Source organism: Lithobates pipiens, unplaced genomic scaffold (genome assembly GCF_037356315.1).
Source record: "Lithobates pipiens isolate NorthernLeopardFrog02 unplaced genomic scaffold, aLitPip1_a1.2 Scaffold_22, whole genome shotgun sequence".
Classification (NCBI taxonomy): domain Eukaryota; kingdom Metazoa; phylum Chordata; class Amphibia; order Anura; family Ranidae; genus Lithobates; species Lithobates pipiens.
Genome location: NW_027507784.1, coordinates 141,613,262 through 141,633,295, shown reverse-complemented (window position 1 = coordinate 141,633,295; position 20,034 = coordinate 141,613,262). Strand labels below are relative to the sequence as shown.

Here is a 20,034-nt window from a genome sequence, read left to right as displayed (position 1 = left end):
TTTACATCTATTGGATGCATACTTACCATGTGGATATATCTGTCGATGTTGGGCTTGCTGTCATAGGCATTATTATGCCACATTACTCAATTAATTAATAAATTATTATTATCATGTGCTGCTATATGTGGATACTATATATAATTTTTTTTATTGTATTGATGCCTATACATATTATGAATTTGATTTATTTTTTATGGTTTTTTATCGAACAATGAATAAATAATTAAACATGGTTAAAATTTACCTCAACTATCCAAGTGCTTCATTTCAAGTCCCAAACTTCCCTTTTTATACGTACCGATTACCGGGATGGAGGCACTTATTTGTGCTTCATTTAAAGTCCCAAAAATTCCCCCCTCTTTGCATATATATATATATATTATTGCAGTATGCCTACTGTGCATATAAATAGTAAGGCTAGCATTCAGTGAACCACAATGATTATTTATTAAACAGAGACACGAGGACTGGGAAGGATGTTGAAGTGCACATTTAGTTCCCTTTTAGTTGCAAAGCAAATAAACAACTGCTTTGCAAAAACAAAATGTTATTTCTCTTTGGCACAGAGCCATAGATAGTCCTATTCTGCTTTTGTGAATAGGACCTACTGGGGTTTCACGCTACACAAATGATTTTCAAACACTAATTTGCAGATCATTATCTTTCTAATTGCTGTAAAGCTAAGCACACATTCTCTGAGCAATGGGGCTGAAGTCCAACTTGGTTTCTATCCAAATCACAACCACAGTAATGCTGCACACACACGATCGGATTACAATCCGGCCGTGTGTGGGCTTCCGGCTGACTTTTTGTTCCCAAAAGTCCGGCGGACTTAGAAAAAAGTCTTGACTCAAAATTTTCCGCCGGACTCGGCAGTCCTGTGGACAATCCGCCCATCTGTGTGCTAGTCCACCGGACTTTTGAAATGAACGAACTTGCCCACACACGGAATAAAGTCTGTTAATTTTGAACGTGGCTCCAGGAAGACGGGACTAGCTAAGGAAGTTAATGTCGCCACCTTCATTGGCAAGATTGACAACTCGCGAGCCCCGTCACCTGGTATGGACTTACAGGGGAACCCCTATGCCGAAAAAACGGTGTGGGGGTCCCCTCAAAGTCCATACCAGACCCTTATCCGAGCACGCAGTCCTGCCGGTCAGGAAAGGGGTTGGGGACGAGCGAGTGCCCCCCCTCCTGAGCTGTGCCAGGCCGTGTGCCCTCAACATGGGGGAGTGCTATGGGGAAGGGGGCCCTGCGGCCCCCCCACCCCAAAGCACCTTGTCTCCATGTTGATGAGGACAAGGGCCTCTTCCCGACAACCCTGGCCATTGGTTGTCGGGGTCTGCGGGCCCGGGAGCTTATTAGAATCCGGGAGCCCCCTTTAATAAGGGGGCCCCCAGATCCCAGCCCCCCACCCTATGTGAATGAGTATGGGGTACAATGTACCCCTACCCATTCACCTGGGGGGAAAAAATGTTAATAAAAAAATAAAAAAAAACACAACACAGTTTTTTTAAATACTTTATTAGACAGCTCCAGGAGTCTTCTTCCTTCTTCGGGGATCTTCTCGCCGGACTCCTCCGCTATCTCCTGCTCTTTTACCGCTAGCTCTTTTACTAGCGGAGGAGCCCGGCTTTCTCCTTTGTTGCCGCCGCGGTCCGGGGGTCTTCTTCCGACTTCGGGGGTCTTGTCCCGCTCTTCGGTTCTTCTTGCCGGGCCTCCACTATCTTCTTACAGCTCTTTTACTAGCATTGGCCGGGTCTTGTCGCTGTCACCTTCTTCTTCTTCCTTCTTCTTCTCCTCTTCTTCTTCTTCCTTCTGATGTTGACAGGATGCTCTCTCCGGCCGTAATGGCAGGGACGCATTGTGCAGCGACTTATATCGGCATAAGGGGAACCTTATTAATTCATTTTTACACAATCCGGAGTGCGGCTATCCAGAGTTGCGTTCTGTTTCTACACATAAGGGGAACCTTATGATGTCACAGTCCCGGAGGATGCTGAGACTGTGACATCATAGGGGGCGGGGTTACCATGTGACATCACCCGGTGACCCCACCCTTATCCTTATATAAGTCGCCACACAATGCGTCCCTGCCATTACGGCTGGAGAGATCGTTGTGTCAACATCGGAAGGAAGAAGAAGAAGAAGGCAACAGCGACAAGACTGGGCCAACGCTAGTAAAAGAGCTGTAAGAAGATAGCGGAGGCCCGGCAAGAAGAACCAAAGGGCGGGACAAGACCCCCGAAGTCGGAAGAAGACCCCTGAAGCCGGAAGAAGACCCCCGGACGGCGGTGGCGAAGAAGGAGAAAGCCAGGCTCCTCCGCTAGTAAAAGAGCCAGTGGTAATAGAGCAGAAGATAGCAGAAGAGTCTGGTGAGAAGACCCCGAAGATGGAAGAAGACCCCCGGAGCTGTCTAAGAAAGTAAAGTTTAAAAACTGAAGTTGTGTTTTTTTATTAACACTTTTTTCCCCCAGGTGAATGGGTAGGGGTACATCGTACCCCATTCTCATTCGCATAGGGTGGGGGGCCGGGATCTGGGGGCCCCCTCATTAAAGGGGGCTCCCGGATTCTGATAAACCCCCCTGTCCGCAGACCCCGTCAACCAACGGCCAGGGTTGTCAGGAAGAGGCCCTTGTCCTCATCAACATGGGGACAAGGTGCTTTGGGGTGGTAGGTCCACAGGGTCCTCCCTTCCCCAAAGCACCCCCCCATGTTGGGGGCACACTGCCTGGTGCGGCTCAGGAGTGGGGGCGCTCACTCGTCCCCACCCCCTTTCCTGACCGGCCGGGCTGCGTGCTTGGATAAGGGTATGCTATGGACTTTGGGGGGACCCCACGCCGTTTTTTCGGCATAGGGGTTCCAGTTTAAATCCATACCAGGTGATGGGGCTAGTAAGGTGTCAATCTCGCCGATGGAGGCGGCGACACTGACTTCCATCCTAGTTCCATCTACCTGGAGCCACGTTGAAAATGAACGGATTTTACTCAGTGTATGGGCAAGTCCGTTCATTTCAAAAGTCTGGCAGATCCCCGCCATAGTCTGGCGGATTGTCCGCTGGAAAATTATGGTCGTGTGTGGGCAAGTCCGCTTGTTCGGAAAGTCCGGCGGACCTCCACTGCAAAGTTTGCCGGGTTGTCCGCCGGATAGTCTGATTCTATGTACGCGGCATTAAAGTCACTAGGACCAAACTGGGTGAACTGGGCAGACTTGGACATCAGAGAAAGGAAAAAAAACACATCACTGGGAGAATATAAAAACTCTGAAAATGACAACCTCGCGGAAGCAGGACCCAAGGCCTAGAGCAGCAGACGTTCTAAAGAAGTAAACCTGTGCTTTCTCCATACAAGCATTTCCATACAAATAAAAAGTTTTCCCTTGCAGTGAGGTTATGCCCACACTGCATAGGTTAATTGCTGGTTCTGGTCTAGAGGAACAATAAAAGGAGATATACTTACCCGATTCTTCACTCCTCCCCGCAGATAGACCAGTCCTTGCAGCCCCAGCAACCAACACACTATAACGGTCTAGGGTCCTGGTGCCATCAAAACCAGACCAGGGCCCATTGCTCTAGACGCGAGGAAACCAAGAAACATTCCACCGTTGAATCGTGGGGGAGCGCCATCTGCCAGGGGAGCGGAGGATCAGGTGAGTTAAACTGTTTCTCATCTACCTTGGACAAAATGGGCTATTAACCTTCGCAGTGTGTGGACACAGAACCACTGATCGGGATATTTTTTTCTGCCTGGAGTTGGGCTGGTCACTCAGCAGCAAGCACTTTCCTTCGCTTTCCCACCGCTCCTGAATCAGAATATTGGCCTGGATCTGAAGACTGATTGGTGCTGGAGCAAATCAAAGCACCACCGGGCCAGCGTACTAATGTAATGTAATGTACTAGATACATGATTCGACGCAGTGGGGCTGCCTTGCTGCTGTATATGTAAGTTGAACGTCAACTATCGGTTAACGTTTCCCATTAATAAAGCTGTCTGTACTATGCTTTTAAATCAGCTGTAAACTTGATGTGCACTCTGTCTGTCCTAAGAAAAGCCTCATACACATGATCAGAGTTTCCGATGGGAATTGTGTGATGACAGGCTGTTGGTTGAAAATCCGACTGTTTGTATGCTCCACCACACAATTGTCGGATTTTCCGCTGACAAACGTTTGATAGCAGGTTTTAAAATTTTCCACAGACAAATGTCTGTTGGATTTTCTGAGCGTGTGTACATAAGCCCATTGGACAAAAGACCACAGTACAAACATGCATGCTAGAAAGCAAGGACAAGCTGGAAGCGGTCAGTCTTGTAAACTAGCGTTCATAATGGAGAATTAACATTAGTGCCTGGGCAAATTATGAAATCTCGAAATGCAGCGCACATTCTCTTCTTCTTTAATGGGATAATAATGAAGCTGCTTTGCTGGTGATACTGATGGAGTTACCGTATTGCAAACACATTTTCTAAGGCTTTCTTTTACTAGTGATATCAAGAATAATATTAATATGTTTTTTTTTTTTTTATTTGGGCAACAACACCATTATCCCATAGTTTTTACAATCAGATACAAATATGTTGGTGTCCCTTGTCAATTTTACATTGTATTTTTTTTAAATGTAACTGCCTATTACCAAACTGTCACATAGCCAAGTATTATTCTCCATAATTGTTTTATTGTGCATTAAAAAAAGAAAACAAATAAAATTAGACATGCTATCTGGCAATAGAACTTAACCAAAAAGTGTGTTCTGTGCATCCAAAAATATAACAAATCAAATCATTATTATTCAACCAAAAAATAAAATAAAAGCCTTATGCATGTGTCCTGCTTCTTAATACAGGGGATCAACAATGCCAAGAGTTGGTGAAAGCAGGGGTCCGTCATCCGGGGATAATTCTGAGAAACATCTGTATTATTCTCCTGGAGCTCCCTCAGCAAAGGCATATGACATGATTGGTCACGATTAACAAAGCAACCAATTTTTGGTCCAAGAAATCCTCCTCCTCCTGTTGCTGGACTGGACTTGGGTCAAAGCAATAACTCCAAGGCCAATAATAAAAAACACATTATCTCCTCCAATTCCACAACATGCCTGGTTGATGAATGGCCATTCAGAAACTGAAAAGTGTGAAATGAAAAGCACAAAATGAAAAGCACGAAATTAAAAAGCATGAATCAACACTCACCAAACTTCTACTAACACAAAATTAGCAGAAGACTGTCAGGAACCAGATGACCAAATGAGTGTTACAACATATAATGTGAAGATAAATTGTAGAAAAATTTATTTATAATTTACAAAATACACATACTATTCCAATCATGGACGGTAAAATGGTTAACACCTACAACTAAATAACCTACAGAGATACCGGTGTTATATTGTCTCTGAATGTAACAATCTAGAGGACAACATCACAAAAAACACTGTACATACAACACTGTACATACAAGAGGTTTTTTTGATAGGCATATAGCATTGTTGACCAGAGTGACACTGCCGTACTGGGTTAATGATATTTTGAAGAGATTGTTAAATAATTTTTATGCCCTTTCTAATTTTTGCTTTATGTATGTTAATACACTTAAAAACTGTCCCTCAGTCTGTGCCTTAGGCAGGCCATACATGGTGCAAATTTCTTACCTACAACCATGGGTTGAGGGAAAGAGGTTTACACAATTCCCCCATCAACACAGATAGTGTTGACAGGGGAACCAGTAATTGTCTTTTTCCGGCAGAAAACAGTGATTATTGCTAGCGGCTATAGCAGCCGCTAGCGATAATCGCAAGAGAATACGGTAGGCTGTTTGTACTCAAGTTTATCGATCAGTCAACTTGGTACATTCAGCCTGCCCATGAACGATTCGTAATGTGTATGGCCGGCCTTAATTGCACATTTAGTTTTCTAAAGCACAAAAGAATCTGATATGTATAATCCTGCTCCAAAGAAACAACTATAAGCGTAAGAAATATATTTTAAACCTTTTTTAGGAATGCAGTGTGAATATGAATGGGAACACATAAAATACTGTATAGTAATATAGTAGAAGGTTCTCAAATTTTACTGCAAAGGTGGAAATACATTTTAAAGTGTCAAAAGTGGGCAAAAAATACATTTCTTTATGACTTAAAAGAGAAGTGTGGGACCCAAAAAACAATCACTTAGATGGCTACAGCACTGAGTTGCAGCTGGCCCTCACCGCCTCTACACCGAGATATAAGCGATCAAAGAACACTGATCAATCAGTTCTTGGGTCTGCTCTGAGCACAGAGCGGTGACTGTCAGTCACAAGCTCTGCCCTTTAACGCTCACTGGCGCCACACTGTGTGGGAGAGCGGAGCTGCTGGCTCAGGCTCCCAGCAGCAGGCTGAGAGGCTGATTCAGCTGCCAGTTAAGCATCTGGACGGATCCCGACATTTTTGTTTGGATCCGTGCAGAGCCTGGACTGGCTGTGTGACATTGGCTGAGAGTAGACTTTAGCCTGCTGATGACTAAATCTGAGTCACAGGAGTGCAGAACTAAGTGCCGTCCTGTGATCTCCAGAACAAGTATAGCCAAAAGAACTTTGACCATACTTCTCCTGTAAGCTTATTCTAGCCAATTAAGATATGTTTTTATTTTTGTCAATGGCTGTTGTATAATAAATTGGGGTGTGGTTGTCAGCTGGACAGAGTAGCACACAATAAAATTGTAAAAAAAATAGTTGGCTTTAAGCTGGCCATACACTGTTAGTTTTTTGTTTTAGCCTGCATGCTAAAAAAAAACAAAAAACAACAGATTCTGCCATACACACTATATAGCGCGGATGACTGCTGCTATTGACTGCCAGCTCTGCCAGACACAGGTATTGGAGCATTTTTAATTTTTTTTGTACTTAATGCAGGGAACACATTAAGGTAAAAAAGGTTTAGACTTTAGAACCACTTGAAACGTATTCTCCCTAGAGAAGAGACACTTAAGTGGGGATATGGTTGCAATATAACCTAAGGTCTCTAAAGAAGACATGCAGCCACACAATGAAGTTGGACAACGAGCGGTTCAATCTTAAAGCAGTATAAAACCCAAAATCAAAAATTTATTTTATCGCAGCTTACCAATTCCTAGATCTGATGGCTGCATTATCTTTCTTTAGGCTTTCTTTTTTTATTCATCTGGTGATCTGGCCAGTAAGTCTATTTTTTTTCCAAAGAGCAAGCTCTCCTCCAAATGTATTAGTTAGCCCCTGTACACACGGTCGGACATTCTGCCAACCAAATCCGTTGGATTTTGTCCGATGGATTTTGTCCGACGGATTGTGTCCGAAACTGTTGCATACACACGGTTGGACCAGGTTGTCGGATGTTGCGGTTGCCAAGAACGCGGTGACGTAAGCCGTGTACGGCGGGACTAGAAAAGGGAAGTTCAGCACCACGTCCGGCACCCTTTGGGCTCCTTCTGCTGATCTCGTGTTAGTAGAAGTTTGGGGAGAGACGATTCGCGCTTTTCACATTAGTGATTCAGATCGCTACTGCTCTTCGTTTTCTGCTTGTCTTTGCGTATCTGATAATCAGTGCGTGCAGTCATTAAGTATTTGTTTCTCATTGTGGACTATATCTTGGTATAGTACGCTTTGAAAGGCATTTTTTATTGTCTGCTTGCTTCTGCTATTCAGGTCGTTCTTTCAGGCCTTGCTGTTTATCGGTGCTTTCTGGTTTCCGTTCTGACGACCTGACCATTTTCAAACCATGTTTCGTCTACGTACTCGTTGTACAGTTTGTGCTGTGCAGGGGCTTCGTGTTGGGGTTCTTACTTTGACACAAGCCCGGTCCATGAACAGGGAGGGGAGGCATTTGTGGACCAAGAATTGGTTGCGCCAGCGTGACCAGTTCTCGCACATGCCTTTGCTCCGCGAGAATAATCCTGATAATTTCAGGAATTATCTCCGGATGACGGACCCCGTTTTTCACTGTCTGCTGGCTTTGCTGACCCCTTATATCACCAGGCAGGATACCTGCATGTGGCAAGCCATCACTCCGGAGCAGAGGCTCATCACCACGTTGCACTACTTGGCAACAGGGAGAAGTTTTCAGGACCTCAAGTTCTCTACAGGCATCTCCCCCCAGGCTCTGGGGATTATTATTCCAGAGACCTGTTCTGCCATCATTCAGGTCCTGCAGAAGGACTATATGAAGCTAAGTTTTATCCTTAAACATCACATTCTATGTATTTCATGATTGCTAATGTCTTGCATTTCTTTCCTCATTCTCTAATTACCATCATTGCAATATGCTCTAATTCATATGCTCTGCCCCTTTGTCCTCACTAACTTCCCCACCATGCTCTTCTTGGCCCATAAAACTATAGTCTAGTCCAGTGATGGCGAACCTTGGCACCCCAGATGTTTTGGAACTACATTTCCCATGATGCTCATGCACTCTGCAGTGTAGTTGAGCATCATGGGAAATTTAGCTCCAAAACATCTGGGGTGCCAAGGTTCGCCATCACTGGTCTAGTCACTTAACAATGTTTTTTGTCAGCTCCATAATATTGCTTTCCCCTAAACACCCCCTAAAATGTCTACAAATGTGATGTGTGTGCTTCATTTCATGCAAAGTGACCTTTTTTTAATTTTTGGGGTTGTGCCAAACTCATTAGGAACCCCCCTCCCCCCAACTGCTATCTCAGCTGATAGCAATCCTCTATCTGATGACTTGACCAAACCCAATACACACTATACCTACCTTTTTGATGGTCAAATTTATGGACGAATTCACCAAAGCATGTAGTGTAAGGGCCTGCCTCAATACTTTCAAATGCAATTATTTTTTTTATTTTCTTGCTATGTAATAGCAGAATGTCAAAATGTGCTTCCATTTTGTTTTCATTTTGTTATTATGACACTTCTTACCTGTCCCGTGGGCTGCCAATAGTGTAAGTAAGGAGAGGCTTCACAAAGTATCACACATTATTTAGGCATTCAGCTCTCAATCAAGTGGAGAGGGTTACCTGTCCTAAACATCCCCCCTCATTTTTTAGCAAGGGCCCATCATATGGGGGGGGGGGGGATGGGGGGGTGATGACTCTCATAAGGGGACCTTATACTTTAGGCTTTAAATACTCAGTTCCCAAAATGTTATACTAATTTAGACCAAAAATGTGGGTCTCTAATCTGCTTGCAATGTTGATTTGTCAAATTACTAATTTTTGTACTTGTTTCACTACACAGTGTCCTTCAATGCCACAGGAATGGCAGACTGTGGCCTCCCACTTTGCCATTTTTTTTTAAGTTGTGCCTTTTTCACCAACAGTGCAAACCCAAGTTCAGAGCGAGATGAGGGGACAGTCTCTTCTTCAGATAACGTTATTATGTTGTGGGTCTGCTACACACACACCTTCTTTTTGTAACTAATGTATGTAGTGCATTACTGACCAAAATCGTGCTCATTTTCAGCACCATGGCAGGAAAATGGCATGATTGTCCAAATTTACACCTCACTCTGGGTGTTTTTTACTAAAGTCACATCCACTATGCACTAAAAGTACACTTGAAACTGCACTTGGAGTGCAAAGTGGAGTTGCCTTTAGTAAATCACACTCCTTCTCAGCACAAACTAAAATTTGACTACAAATACATTTTATGCGCAATGAAAAAGGAAGCCACACATTGTTGATAATTAAACTTTTTAATACAAGCACATTCACATGTGCGTTTCGAAAAGGTTTTTACAACAAACCAAGAGATTGTGTGTATCCAAAACAGAGTTTAATCAGAATTTCCTTGTTGTTTTTGTGTAAACAGGCATGTATTAAACCGTAAAATACTGAACACAGGAACTTACAAAGTTCAACTTTGAAAAGTGAAGACAATATCAGACCTGAGTATGTACAAACTGGGCTGATATTGCCTTCATCACATGGGGTGTGACCCCTGAAAAATCCAAATTTGGAAGATGCACACAGTGTGTCAACATGTGCTATCTCCCATCATGGGGGATCAATGTACATGCTTTGGGGCTGCAACCCCTTCATCTCAGACACTTTCCACAAAACATGTACCTTGATCCCCCATGATGGGAGATAGCGCATGTTTACACACTCTGTGCATCTTCCAAATTTGGAATTTTGATAAATACAACATTTTGTTTTTAAAATAGCAAAAATAAAACCCTATCTAGTTTTTGTTGTTTCACACTCTCCCCAAAACATCAATGATGTTCTTCATTTTATTTTTTACATCATTGATGTTTTGTTGGATAATTTCCAAATCACGATTGCACCCCATTATCTCCCCGATCAAGATCTGGACACTTTCACTGGTAAAACGGGAATCTTCTTCCACATCACCTACAAAACAAAGCAAAAAAACACACCATGTAATAAAAATATGGTGACATACATTGCTGAGCTTACCGGAAGCTGTGTTCTCCGACACTCACCTGTTGTGGTGACAATTTGTCCAACCTCCACAATCTCTCCTTCCTCCTCCTCCTCCTGCTCCTGCTCCTCTGTTTGTGCTTTTGGAAGTTGCCCTTCTTTGGGAGGGGTGTGGTCCCTGGTGTCCTCATACTTGCTGAGTCTTCTCTCCCCTATGAGAATGTAAACAAAGAATAATTAGCACACAGAGGGCAGAAATAGGAATCTGAAACATTGCTTGGAAATGTTGTACAATTGTGTTTTTGGGCCGAGTTACAAGGTGAGAACATTATTGGGTACACTTTGTTAAGCTGGAATACTTCCCTGCAGAACGATGTTTCTTACGAATGAATGAAACCATGAACTTGAAAGTGGCCATTTTAAAATGCACAAAATGAAATCAAAGCACATGGAGCAGTATGCAAGCAAGAATAATCATATGAACACACGACAACTACTTACTTTTTTTAAGAACACGCTTGATCCTTAGGTACTGCTCGTGCTCCCTCAGTTTTAGGTCTGACCAGCGTTTTCTCAGTTGATCCTTGGATCGGTGTACCCCAAAATTCTTATGAAGACTCTTCACAACTTTATTCATGATCTTGGCCTTTCTGATATTTGGGTTTGGGTAAGGTCCATACTTCCCATCATAGTCGGTCCTGTTCAATATGTCCACCATCTCCAACATCTCTCCAAAAGACATATTTGAGGCCTTAAATCTTGTCTTCCTGGATCGGGACGTTTCAGGCTCCGGGCTTTCCTCACCCTCCTCCTCGTTAGTGGAACTATTATTAGTGCGCACCTGCGTTCTCTCCGCCATGTGCTCTCCCCACTGCGCCAGAAGTGAAGGGGCGGGGAATAGTCTAGAAAGAACGTCAGGGGCGGGCGGAGTTTCACGCATGCGCACTGTATATAAAACACAACACGCGTGTATTGTCCGTACGATCTGGGAAGAGAGTGAGGCGCGGACGTGATGAACGTGCAAACGAAGGTAAAATTTTTAACTTGGTGCTTCACTAGACTAGACTGCTTCTATATAGGCCGATGTTGGGACAAGATTAGGAGGGTTTTTAATGGCATTATTAGTATTTGAGGGTTTGTCTTGTGTTGTGTCTTGCAGACAATATGGATCCATTCAAAAACCCAAATTTTATGGGGCTATTCCTAGAACTCTACAAGGAGATGCCCTGCCTGTGGCAGTTCCACAACGAGTTTTATGCCGACATAACAAAGAGGAATGCAGCGCTAGAGAAACTATTTTCTTTGGTGTGGATCATGGTCCCCACGGGCAGACATGGCCTATCTGAATAGGAAAATTCAGGAAATAGGCCATGAGGATTACATATTTCAGGGAGAGAAAGAAGCACCTGGAGTCCTTGAGAGCAGGAGATACAGATGCCGTTTATTACCCCAGGATGGTTCACTTTGACAGGCTGCATTTTCTGGTAGACCAGGGGGTACCCAGGCCACCACTCAGGCCACCACTCTCCAGTCTTCCTTCAAGGCATCCTTCACCCCCAGCTGAGGCTTCCAACGTCCAACCTGGGCCTTCCAGGCAGCAACATGTGGTGGGCCCCAGCTTGAGACAGGTATTGCATTGTTGAACATATTTCTTGTGTTACATTTAATGATGTTAACTAGATGTTCTTATTGATCAGTAAGTTGTGATTTCTCAAAGTGGTTTACATCTCAATAGACAGTAGTGACCAAAAATGATTGGGACGGGAAAGAAAAATGCTGGTCTCAGAATGATAGTCTGTTCTATTTGGTAACATTCAATTTTCAAAAGCCAGGAGCACAAAATGGTGTGATTGATGATCAAAAAACTAAAACTATGTCCCCTTTTCATACACAGGAAGACCTCAGTCGGGGGGAGGCTGTGGCAAGTGGCAGCCAGGAGGTCGACCAACGCCCTCCTTCTCCTCCTCCTGCCCCAACTACAGGAGCCCAGCCACAGCCTCGAAGGATGCCTAGTGGGAAGTGCCCAAGGAAGACAAGAGAGTGATGGCCTGGGTTCAGTCTGGTCTGCCAGAAGATGCAGCCTCTTGAAGATCCACATCCTGGGGGACATAAATGGCATCTGAATTTCCTGTTCTCTAGGACTTCGGGACCAGACTTCTCTCCCTGAGATATGTACTCCTCAGGCCACCAATTTTTTATATTCTAATTTGTTCATGTCTGCCCTGGGGGCCAAAGACTGCACCAAAGTAAGAAGTTTCTCCAGCGCTGCGTTCCTATTTTTATTTTATAGCGACCAAAATAAAGGTTTTTTTTGTTTGATGAAATACTTGTGTAATGTGTTTTCCTTCCAAAAGGCCAGTTTATTTGTGAGCAGGCAGGTACATTTCAAAAATACAAAGTGAAATGAATAACAAGGGGTACCAACACTAAACAACCTCCTGTAGATTAAAAAAGAAAAACCAAAGATAAAAAATAAAATAATGTTGTTGTGGTAAGTTTACACACAAAAAACACCCCAAAAAAAGGAGAAATGAGCAAACTGTCTTTAAAGGAGATTTTTAGGAATTAAAAATAAAAAAACGTCCAAAAAAGAATAAACCAAATCTAAAATTGTGTAGATGTGACGCAAACTAAAATTGTATTGCTGAAATGGTTAAAAAGAGTAATGAAATACGTTCGGGAGAAGTGTGTGTGACTATGAGCATCAAAATAAGTTCGTTCTTGCAGCATTGTAAATAACAAGAGAATGCGCTTGATGAAAGAATTTTTAACATTGCAGCGTGACGAATGTGCTATATCGCTTACGAGCAGTAGTTTTACCTGAGCGAGCGCTTCCGTGTCGGAATTTGAATGTGAGCATGCGTGGCACCTTGTCCGTCGGAGTAGGCTAAACATGATCGGAGTAATTCCGATCGGACCAGTTTGTCGGAAAATATTTCCAGCAAGTTGGAAAACTTGGTCCGACGGAATCAGTCCGATGCAGACCACACACAGTCGGATTAGCCGACAACACGGTCCGATAGGACACATTCCGACGGATTCTCCGACTGTGTGTACAAGGGCTTAGAAGTGTTGAGACAACCCATTTACCACTGACAGTGATGCTTATAATGATCAGATATTATTTATTTGTGTAAAACCTTTTTTGCAAAAGAAAAAAAAACTGTTGCTGCGACAACTGTAACTACAGGGTGAACTGGAGTGTGGCTTCAATTTGTTAGTGCTTTTAAATCTGCTAGCACATCTACACTCACCTCCCCCAGCCTTGTAATGCTGCTGTCCAAAGGCGTTCCTTCATCGAGTGGCGGCACTCTAATACAGGACGTGTGTTACTGGCTAGATCACCAAGTGAAAACAGAGGGAAAAGGCCTCAAAAAAGAAAACTGATGCAACCACCACATCTAATGGTTGGTAGGCTGCAAAATATTTCATTTTTGGGGCTTAAAAATGCTTTAAAGAGGAAATAAACCCTGATGGGTTTTACTTCCTCTTTATTCCCCAGCAAAGTAAAATACTAGCCCATTATGCTGCACTTACCTGCAAACGAAGCCTGTGATGTCCCCGATGGTGGCAGCATTCATCTTCACCCCTCTTCCTTCCGGGGCCGTGGACTCCTGCTCTGTGACTGGCAGGAGTCTCTTGACATCACTCCCACAACAGACATATAGACAGATAGAGCTGTCTTTTGGTAGTATTTAACCACTTGCTGACCAGCCGCCACAGTTTTACTGCGGCAGAATGGCATGGCTGAGCGAAACAATGTTATGTAATGTCACTTCGCCCTATGGCCACTAGGTCCAGCTGCTCGCCCCTGGAACCGATGTGGGTCCCGGCGGTCATGGTCATCGCCGGAATCCCACGATCGCTGCTGACACACCGAGAACCGGGATCTGTGTGTGTAAACACACAGTTTCCGGTTCTCTGAGGCGAGAAGAGACTGATTGTCTGCTCATACAAAGTATGAACAGCGATCTGTCATCTCCCCTAAACAGTCCCCTCCCCTCTTCAGTTAGAACACAGAGAGGGAACACAATTAACCCCTTGATCGTCCTGTAGTGGTTAACCCCCTCCCTGCCAGTAACATTTTTACAGTAATCAGTGCATTTTTATAGCACTGATCGATGTGTGTAAATGCCAATGGTCCCAAAAATGGGTCAAAAGTGTCTGATGTGTCCACCATAATGTTGCAGTCCCGATAAAAATCGCAGATCGTCTCCCTTACTAGTATAAAAAAAAAAAAAAAATTCCATAAAACTATCCCCTATTTTGTTTGTCGCAATAACCTTTGCGCAAACCAATCAATAATTGCTTATTGCAATTTTGTTTACCAAAAATATGTAGAAGAATACTTATCGGCCTAAACTGAGGAAAAAAATCGTTTTTTTTATATATTTGTGGGGGATATTTATTATAGCAAATAGTAAAAAAATATTGAGTTTTTTTCAAAATTGTCACACTTTTTTGTTTATAGCGCAAAAAATAAAAACCGCAGAGGTAATCAAATACCACCAAAAGAAAGCTCTATTTGTGGGAAAAAAAGGGCGTCAATTTTGTTTGGGTGCAACGTCGTACAACTGCGCAATTGTCAGTTAAAGCGAAGCAGTACCGAATCGCAAAAAGTGCTCTGGTCAGGAAGGGGGTAAAGTCTTCTGGGGCTGAAGCAGTTAATCAGCACGGGTTTTTTTTATGTTTTGCTAAACAAACAAAAAAAAGACTGAAAATGAAAAAAAAAATTTTTTTTCTTATTTCTGTTATAAAGTTTGGTAAATAAGTAATTTTTCCTTCACTGATGTGTGCTGATGAGGCTGCAAGATGAGGCTGCACTAATGGGCACTGATGAGGAGGCACCGATGAGGCTGCACTAATGGGCACTGATGAGGAGGCACCGATGACGCTGCACTAATGGGCACGGATGAGGCTGCACTAATGAGGCTGCACTGATATGCGACACTGATAGGCACTACTGATGGGAACTAACAGGCAGCACTGGTGGGCATGGATTGGCAGCACTGGTGGGCACTGTTGGGGCTGCAGTGATGATCAGCACCTTGATTATGAGCGTAGATGTCCCCTATGTGGATTGTAGCTTACCAACGCTCCTCACATGTTGTCAGCAATGTGCAATCGCACCATAGCCGTCATTCGGCTATAGTGCAGTCATGAAGAGATTAAACTGTGTAAGAGGTTCTTTACTGTTAGGCTACTTTGCAGGCACTATAGTGCTAAAAATAGTGCCTGCAAAGCAACCTGAAAGAGCAGCTCAATTCATTCCAATGTGAAAGCCCCGAGGGCTTTCACACTGGAGTGGTGCGCTTGCAGGACAGTCAAAAAAGCGGCATGTATGCAGCGCTATAGGAGCGGTGTATTCACCGCTCCTAAAGCACCCCTTCCCATTGATAAACAATGGGGCAGCACTGCAAACCCTGCGGTTTTAACCCTTTTTCGGCCACTAGCGGGGGTTAAAACCACCCCACTAGCAGCCGAATAGTGCCATTAAAACAACGCTACCGCCGGCGCCCGCCTGCCCCAGTGTGAAAGTAGCCTTAGAGTGGTACGGATGTGGAACACCCTTCCACAGTTAGTGGTGTCAGCAAGAAGTGTAAATTCAAAAAAAGTTTAGATGTTTCTTAGTGAACACATCATACAAGTATATGGAAAATGGTAAACACACATATTCATATACACACACAGTGTCTTTATTCAACCTTATCAACTAGATACTTATTTAAACTGTAAAAGCTAATAAACGAATAAATGATTAGTTCCATTGCTATATTGAGTGGGTGACAATGAGATAAAAAGCCAGGGCAGTCCTCACAGGACGACACTGTAGGCTCTATGAATGGTTCTTTATTTCACCAGCTGAGTGAACACATCTGCACACACTATTGAGCCCCCGGGCGTCACTGCGGAACGTCAATGGTCGGGTGAAGGGGAAGGATATCCGAGCCGGACGTTGTCATGGACACGCAGCTCTCACTTCCGACAGAGTGAAACATGGTGGGGAAAATAAAACATACTCGGCAGAAGCTCCACCATACTGCGGTCCGGATCGGCTCCCAGGAGGAGAATGTTCCGGCTGTGTCCGAATACAAGCTCCCTACAGATGGGGAGCAGCCCGAGCCATTGGCATGGAGCAAGCAGGAGGGAGGAAAGGTGAGAGTGCGCCCATCCACGTGTCTGTGTGTAAGGAGGACCTCTTCCCAGCGTGCTCTGCGCAGCTTCTCCATCTCACTACTACTTGCAGACCATGTTCCCTTCTCCACCAACAGGGAACCATACTATTCTGTGCCTGCCAGCCTTGGGTGCCCCTGACTCCAATGAGAACTCGTTTATTAAAGGATATCTGAAGCCTAAACTTTATTTCCTTGGGATGGAGCCAGGAAGGGTCAGCCTTGTCCGGTGTTGTGTTTAATACTGTCCCCCGTCGGATAGTGTCCGCCCTGTACTGCGCTTACGCAGTACGCAGCACAAGGAGATGCCGAAGGTCTCCGAAGATGAACGGTGCCTGCGCACTGAGTCCAGGTTCAAGCCCCACCATCCAAGTGGTCATAGAGTTAGAATAAAAAAAATTGCTGAGCGAAGCGAGGCAATGCCTAAAGCGCGGCGAGGGGCCCTGTTACTAAGTGCTACCGTATGTCCACTTGCATGGTGGGGCTTGAACCTGGAGTCAGGGCAGAAGGTACTGGCAAGTGCGTAGGCACCGTTCATCTTCGGAGACTTTCGGAGTCTCCTTGTCCTCCATGCTGCACAAGCGATGCACCTGCGCAATACGGGGCAGACACTATACGATGGAGGGACAGATTTTGGCAGAACACCTGTTTTACTGCTGCCTGCTTTCTCTCTTTATTAGAAAGAATTCCCTTCACTTCCTGTTCTAGTGCCACCTTTTACCAGACATTGAAGAGCAACTTCACCTAAAAGTTCCACTCTTCCTCCTCCCCTCACCCTCCTCTGCTACATTTGAATTGTATTTTTATTGGGGGAGGGGAAGCTGGTATCTAGTTTTGGCATGTACCTGCCCTGCTAGGATCACCTAGGTCAGTGAGTCTCAACCTCAGTCCTCAAGTATCCCCAAGGAGCCATGTTTTGGGAACTTCCCTTAGATAAAATGGCTTTGATCAATACCATGTCACTGATATTAAATTAAAGCAGCTGTGCAAAGTAAAGAAAAACCTGAAAACATGGACTGTTGGGGGTACTTAGGGGGAAAACCGCTGGCTTAAGTAATCTGAGTGGAAGTTCTCTTCCCCCAGCCTGCAACTTTCTGGGATATGTCACATGTCCCAGAAGACAGCGGGACCAAACACCAAGTGCAATGCAGCTTGCTCACATGCAGTGGGACACTGGCTGTAAAGCTGCAAGGAGTCACAGCTGGCTGCCCACAGTTAACATGCCAATGCTTGGTTCGGAAAACTGGTGAAGAAAATGGCCCATGTGAGAACAGCTCTGGATCCTTGGGTAGGTGAGGGTCCGCGCGTGATCCTGTGATGGTTGAGATCACATGACAGAGCCAAGGTGGGATCGGGCATTCACATATACTGTGATTGACCCCCTCCCCCAATCACATGATGGCCTTGTCCAATCACAGCCTTCACAGTGTAAACGGAGACACATGTCTCTGTGACAGTTCTCCCCACTGAGCTCAGGGGGGAGTGGGGGAATCTGCAAGCTCTGTGCCAGCTCTGTGTGTAAAGATGATTTTACACACAGAGCTGTCACAGATCCCCCCCCACATACAGTGACCAACCACTCCCTTTCCCCATAAACATCTGTCAGTGTCCCTATAAAACCTCTGTACCAGTGCGCAAAAACATCCATTAGTGTCCCATCACATCTGTACCAGTGCGCAAAAACATCCATCGGTGTCCCATCACATCTGTACCAGTGCCAAAAACATCCATCGGTGTCCCATCACTTCTGTACCAGTGCCAAAAACATCCATTGGTGTCCCATCACATCTGTACCAGTGCACGAAACATCTGTCACAGTGCCCCATCACATCTGTACCAGTGCTAGCCAATTTATCTGTCACAGTATCCTTATGAACATCTGTGCCAGTGCAAAAAACATCTGCAATAGTGTTCTGCCGGTGGACGATCAACATCTGTCAGAGTGTACAATCCAAGGTATTACTGTTCCGAAGTTTGGTGCCATTTCACAAGTGTGCACAATTTTTTTAAAGCATGACATATTTAGATCCATTTACCTGGTGCAGCACCATATTTTATATTTTACCAAAAAATGTAGGTATTTTATTGTCTCTGTGTGCATTGAAATTCTTTATGCGTTAGTGTGTAAAATTTAGTTTGAAAAACTGCTGCTCAAATACCGTGTGACATAAAAATTTGCAAAACCCACCATTTTTATTCTATAGGGCCTCTTCTACAAATATATATATATATATATATATATAATGTTTGGGGGTACCGGTACCGATTTTTACTTGTAAACAAAGTGTCGGAATCATGTCTGGTCTTAATATGGATAATGCCTGAAGTACTACTTGGATGTTGCGCTTCTCTATGGTGATATCGCCATACTCGGGATCAACTAGCAGAATGTATTTTGGGATGTAGTTGCAAGTATGTCTATGCCATGTGTGAGAAATAACTTGACATTTTTGTGGGGGAAAAAATAATTTTTTTCATTTTCCAAAGAATTGTGGGGAAAAGAAATTACAGCTTCAAAAATCTCAGCATGCATTTTACGGAATACCCTGGACTGTCTACCCTCTAAAAAGGGATAATTTGGGGGATATTTGTACTTTCTTGATGTGTTAGGGCCTCAAGAAATGAGAGAGACCAGCAGTACATAAAGTGTGATACATTTGCAATGATTAGTACCATAGCGCTATACGGTAAAAAAAAAAAGTCCGGCAAGCTGAATCTTTGCAGAGCTGTAGGAGCCGTGTATACAGCACCACTTTATGGCCAGTTTTAACTCTTTTTTTTCGGCCGCTAGCAGGGGTTAAAAGCTCCCCGCTAGCGGCTGAAAACCTCTGCATAAATGACGGTGAAGCGTTGCTGAAGATAGCGGTGCTTTACCGTCGATGCCCCCAACACCCCAGTGTGAAAGTAGCCTAAATCTTTCACACAGACCAAATAATATTCATAACCCAATGATTCCCTTTTTTTTTTTTTTTTTTTTTTTTAACCAAAGAAATATAGCAATATATATTTTGAAATCAAAATTTTATAACAAACTAAGAAAAAATATTTTATTTATTTATTTTTTTCAAAATGTTCGGTCTTTTTTTCTTTTGTAGCACATAAACTAAAAACCCCAGTGGTGATTAAATGCCACCAAACAAAAGCCCTATTGTATGGAAAAAAAAAACGATAACAATTTTTTTTTTCTTACAATGTTACATGACTGAGTATTTATCATTTAAAGTGTGACAGCGCTGAAAGCTGAAATTTAGCCTGGGCAGGAAAGGGGATGAAAGTGCCCATATTGAGATGGTTAAAAATCAGCAGCTACAGCTATTGTAGCTGCTGACTTTTAATTTTTGCGGAAGTTCTCCTCTTCCCAACTGGTGCCGTTTGTCAGGGCCTGTGCCGTGATGTCACTCTGGTGAAAAATGACGGCTGTGGGTCTGGGTTGCACTGCAGGGCATTGTTCTAAGGAAAGTATTTCATAATGAGCTATGGGCGCTGTAATATAAAGGTGGGTG

At 43.9% G+C, this 20,034-nt stretch overlaps 1 protein-coding gene and 1 long non-coding RNA gene across 2 annotated transcripts in view; one reads left to right on the top strand and one right to left on the bottom strand.

Annotated features, from left to right (window-relative positions):
* LOC143924221 (uncharacterized) overlaps positions 1–20,034 on the bottom strand; it is a 292,570-nt gene that overhangs the window by 236,958 nt on the left and 35,578 nt on the right. The gene's annotated exons all lie outside the window — the stretch shown is intronic.
* The window catches only part of SLX9 (SLX9 ribosome biogenesis factor), a 308,491-nt gene continuing 304,770 nt past the window's right edge, over positions 16,314–20,034 (top strand). Inside the window, exon 1 of the mRNA XM_077448410.1 lies at positions 16,314–16,514. Within this exon, the coding sequence (XP_077304536.1) occupies positions 16,356–16,514 (159 nt within the window). The 5' untranslated portion in view covers positions 16,314–16,355. The remainder of the gene's footprint in view (positions 16,515–20,034) is intronic.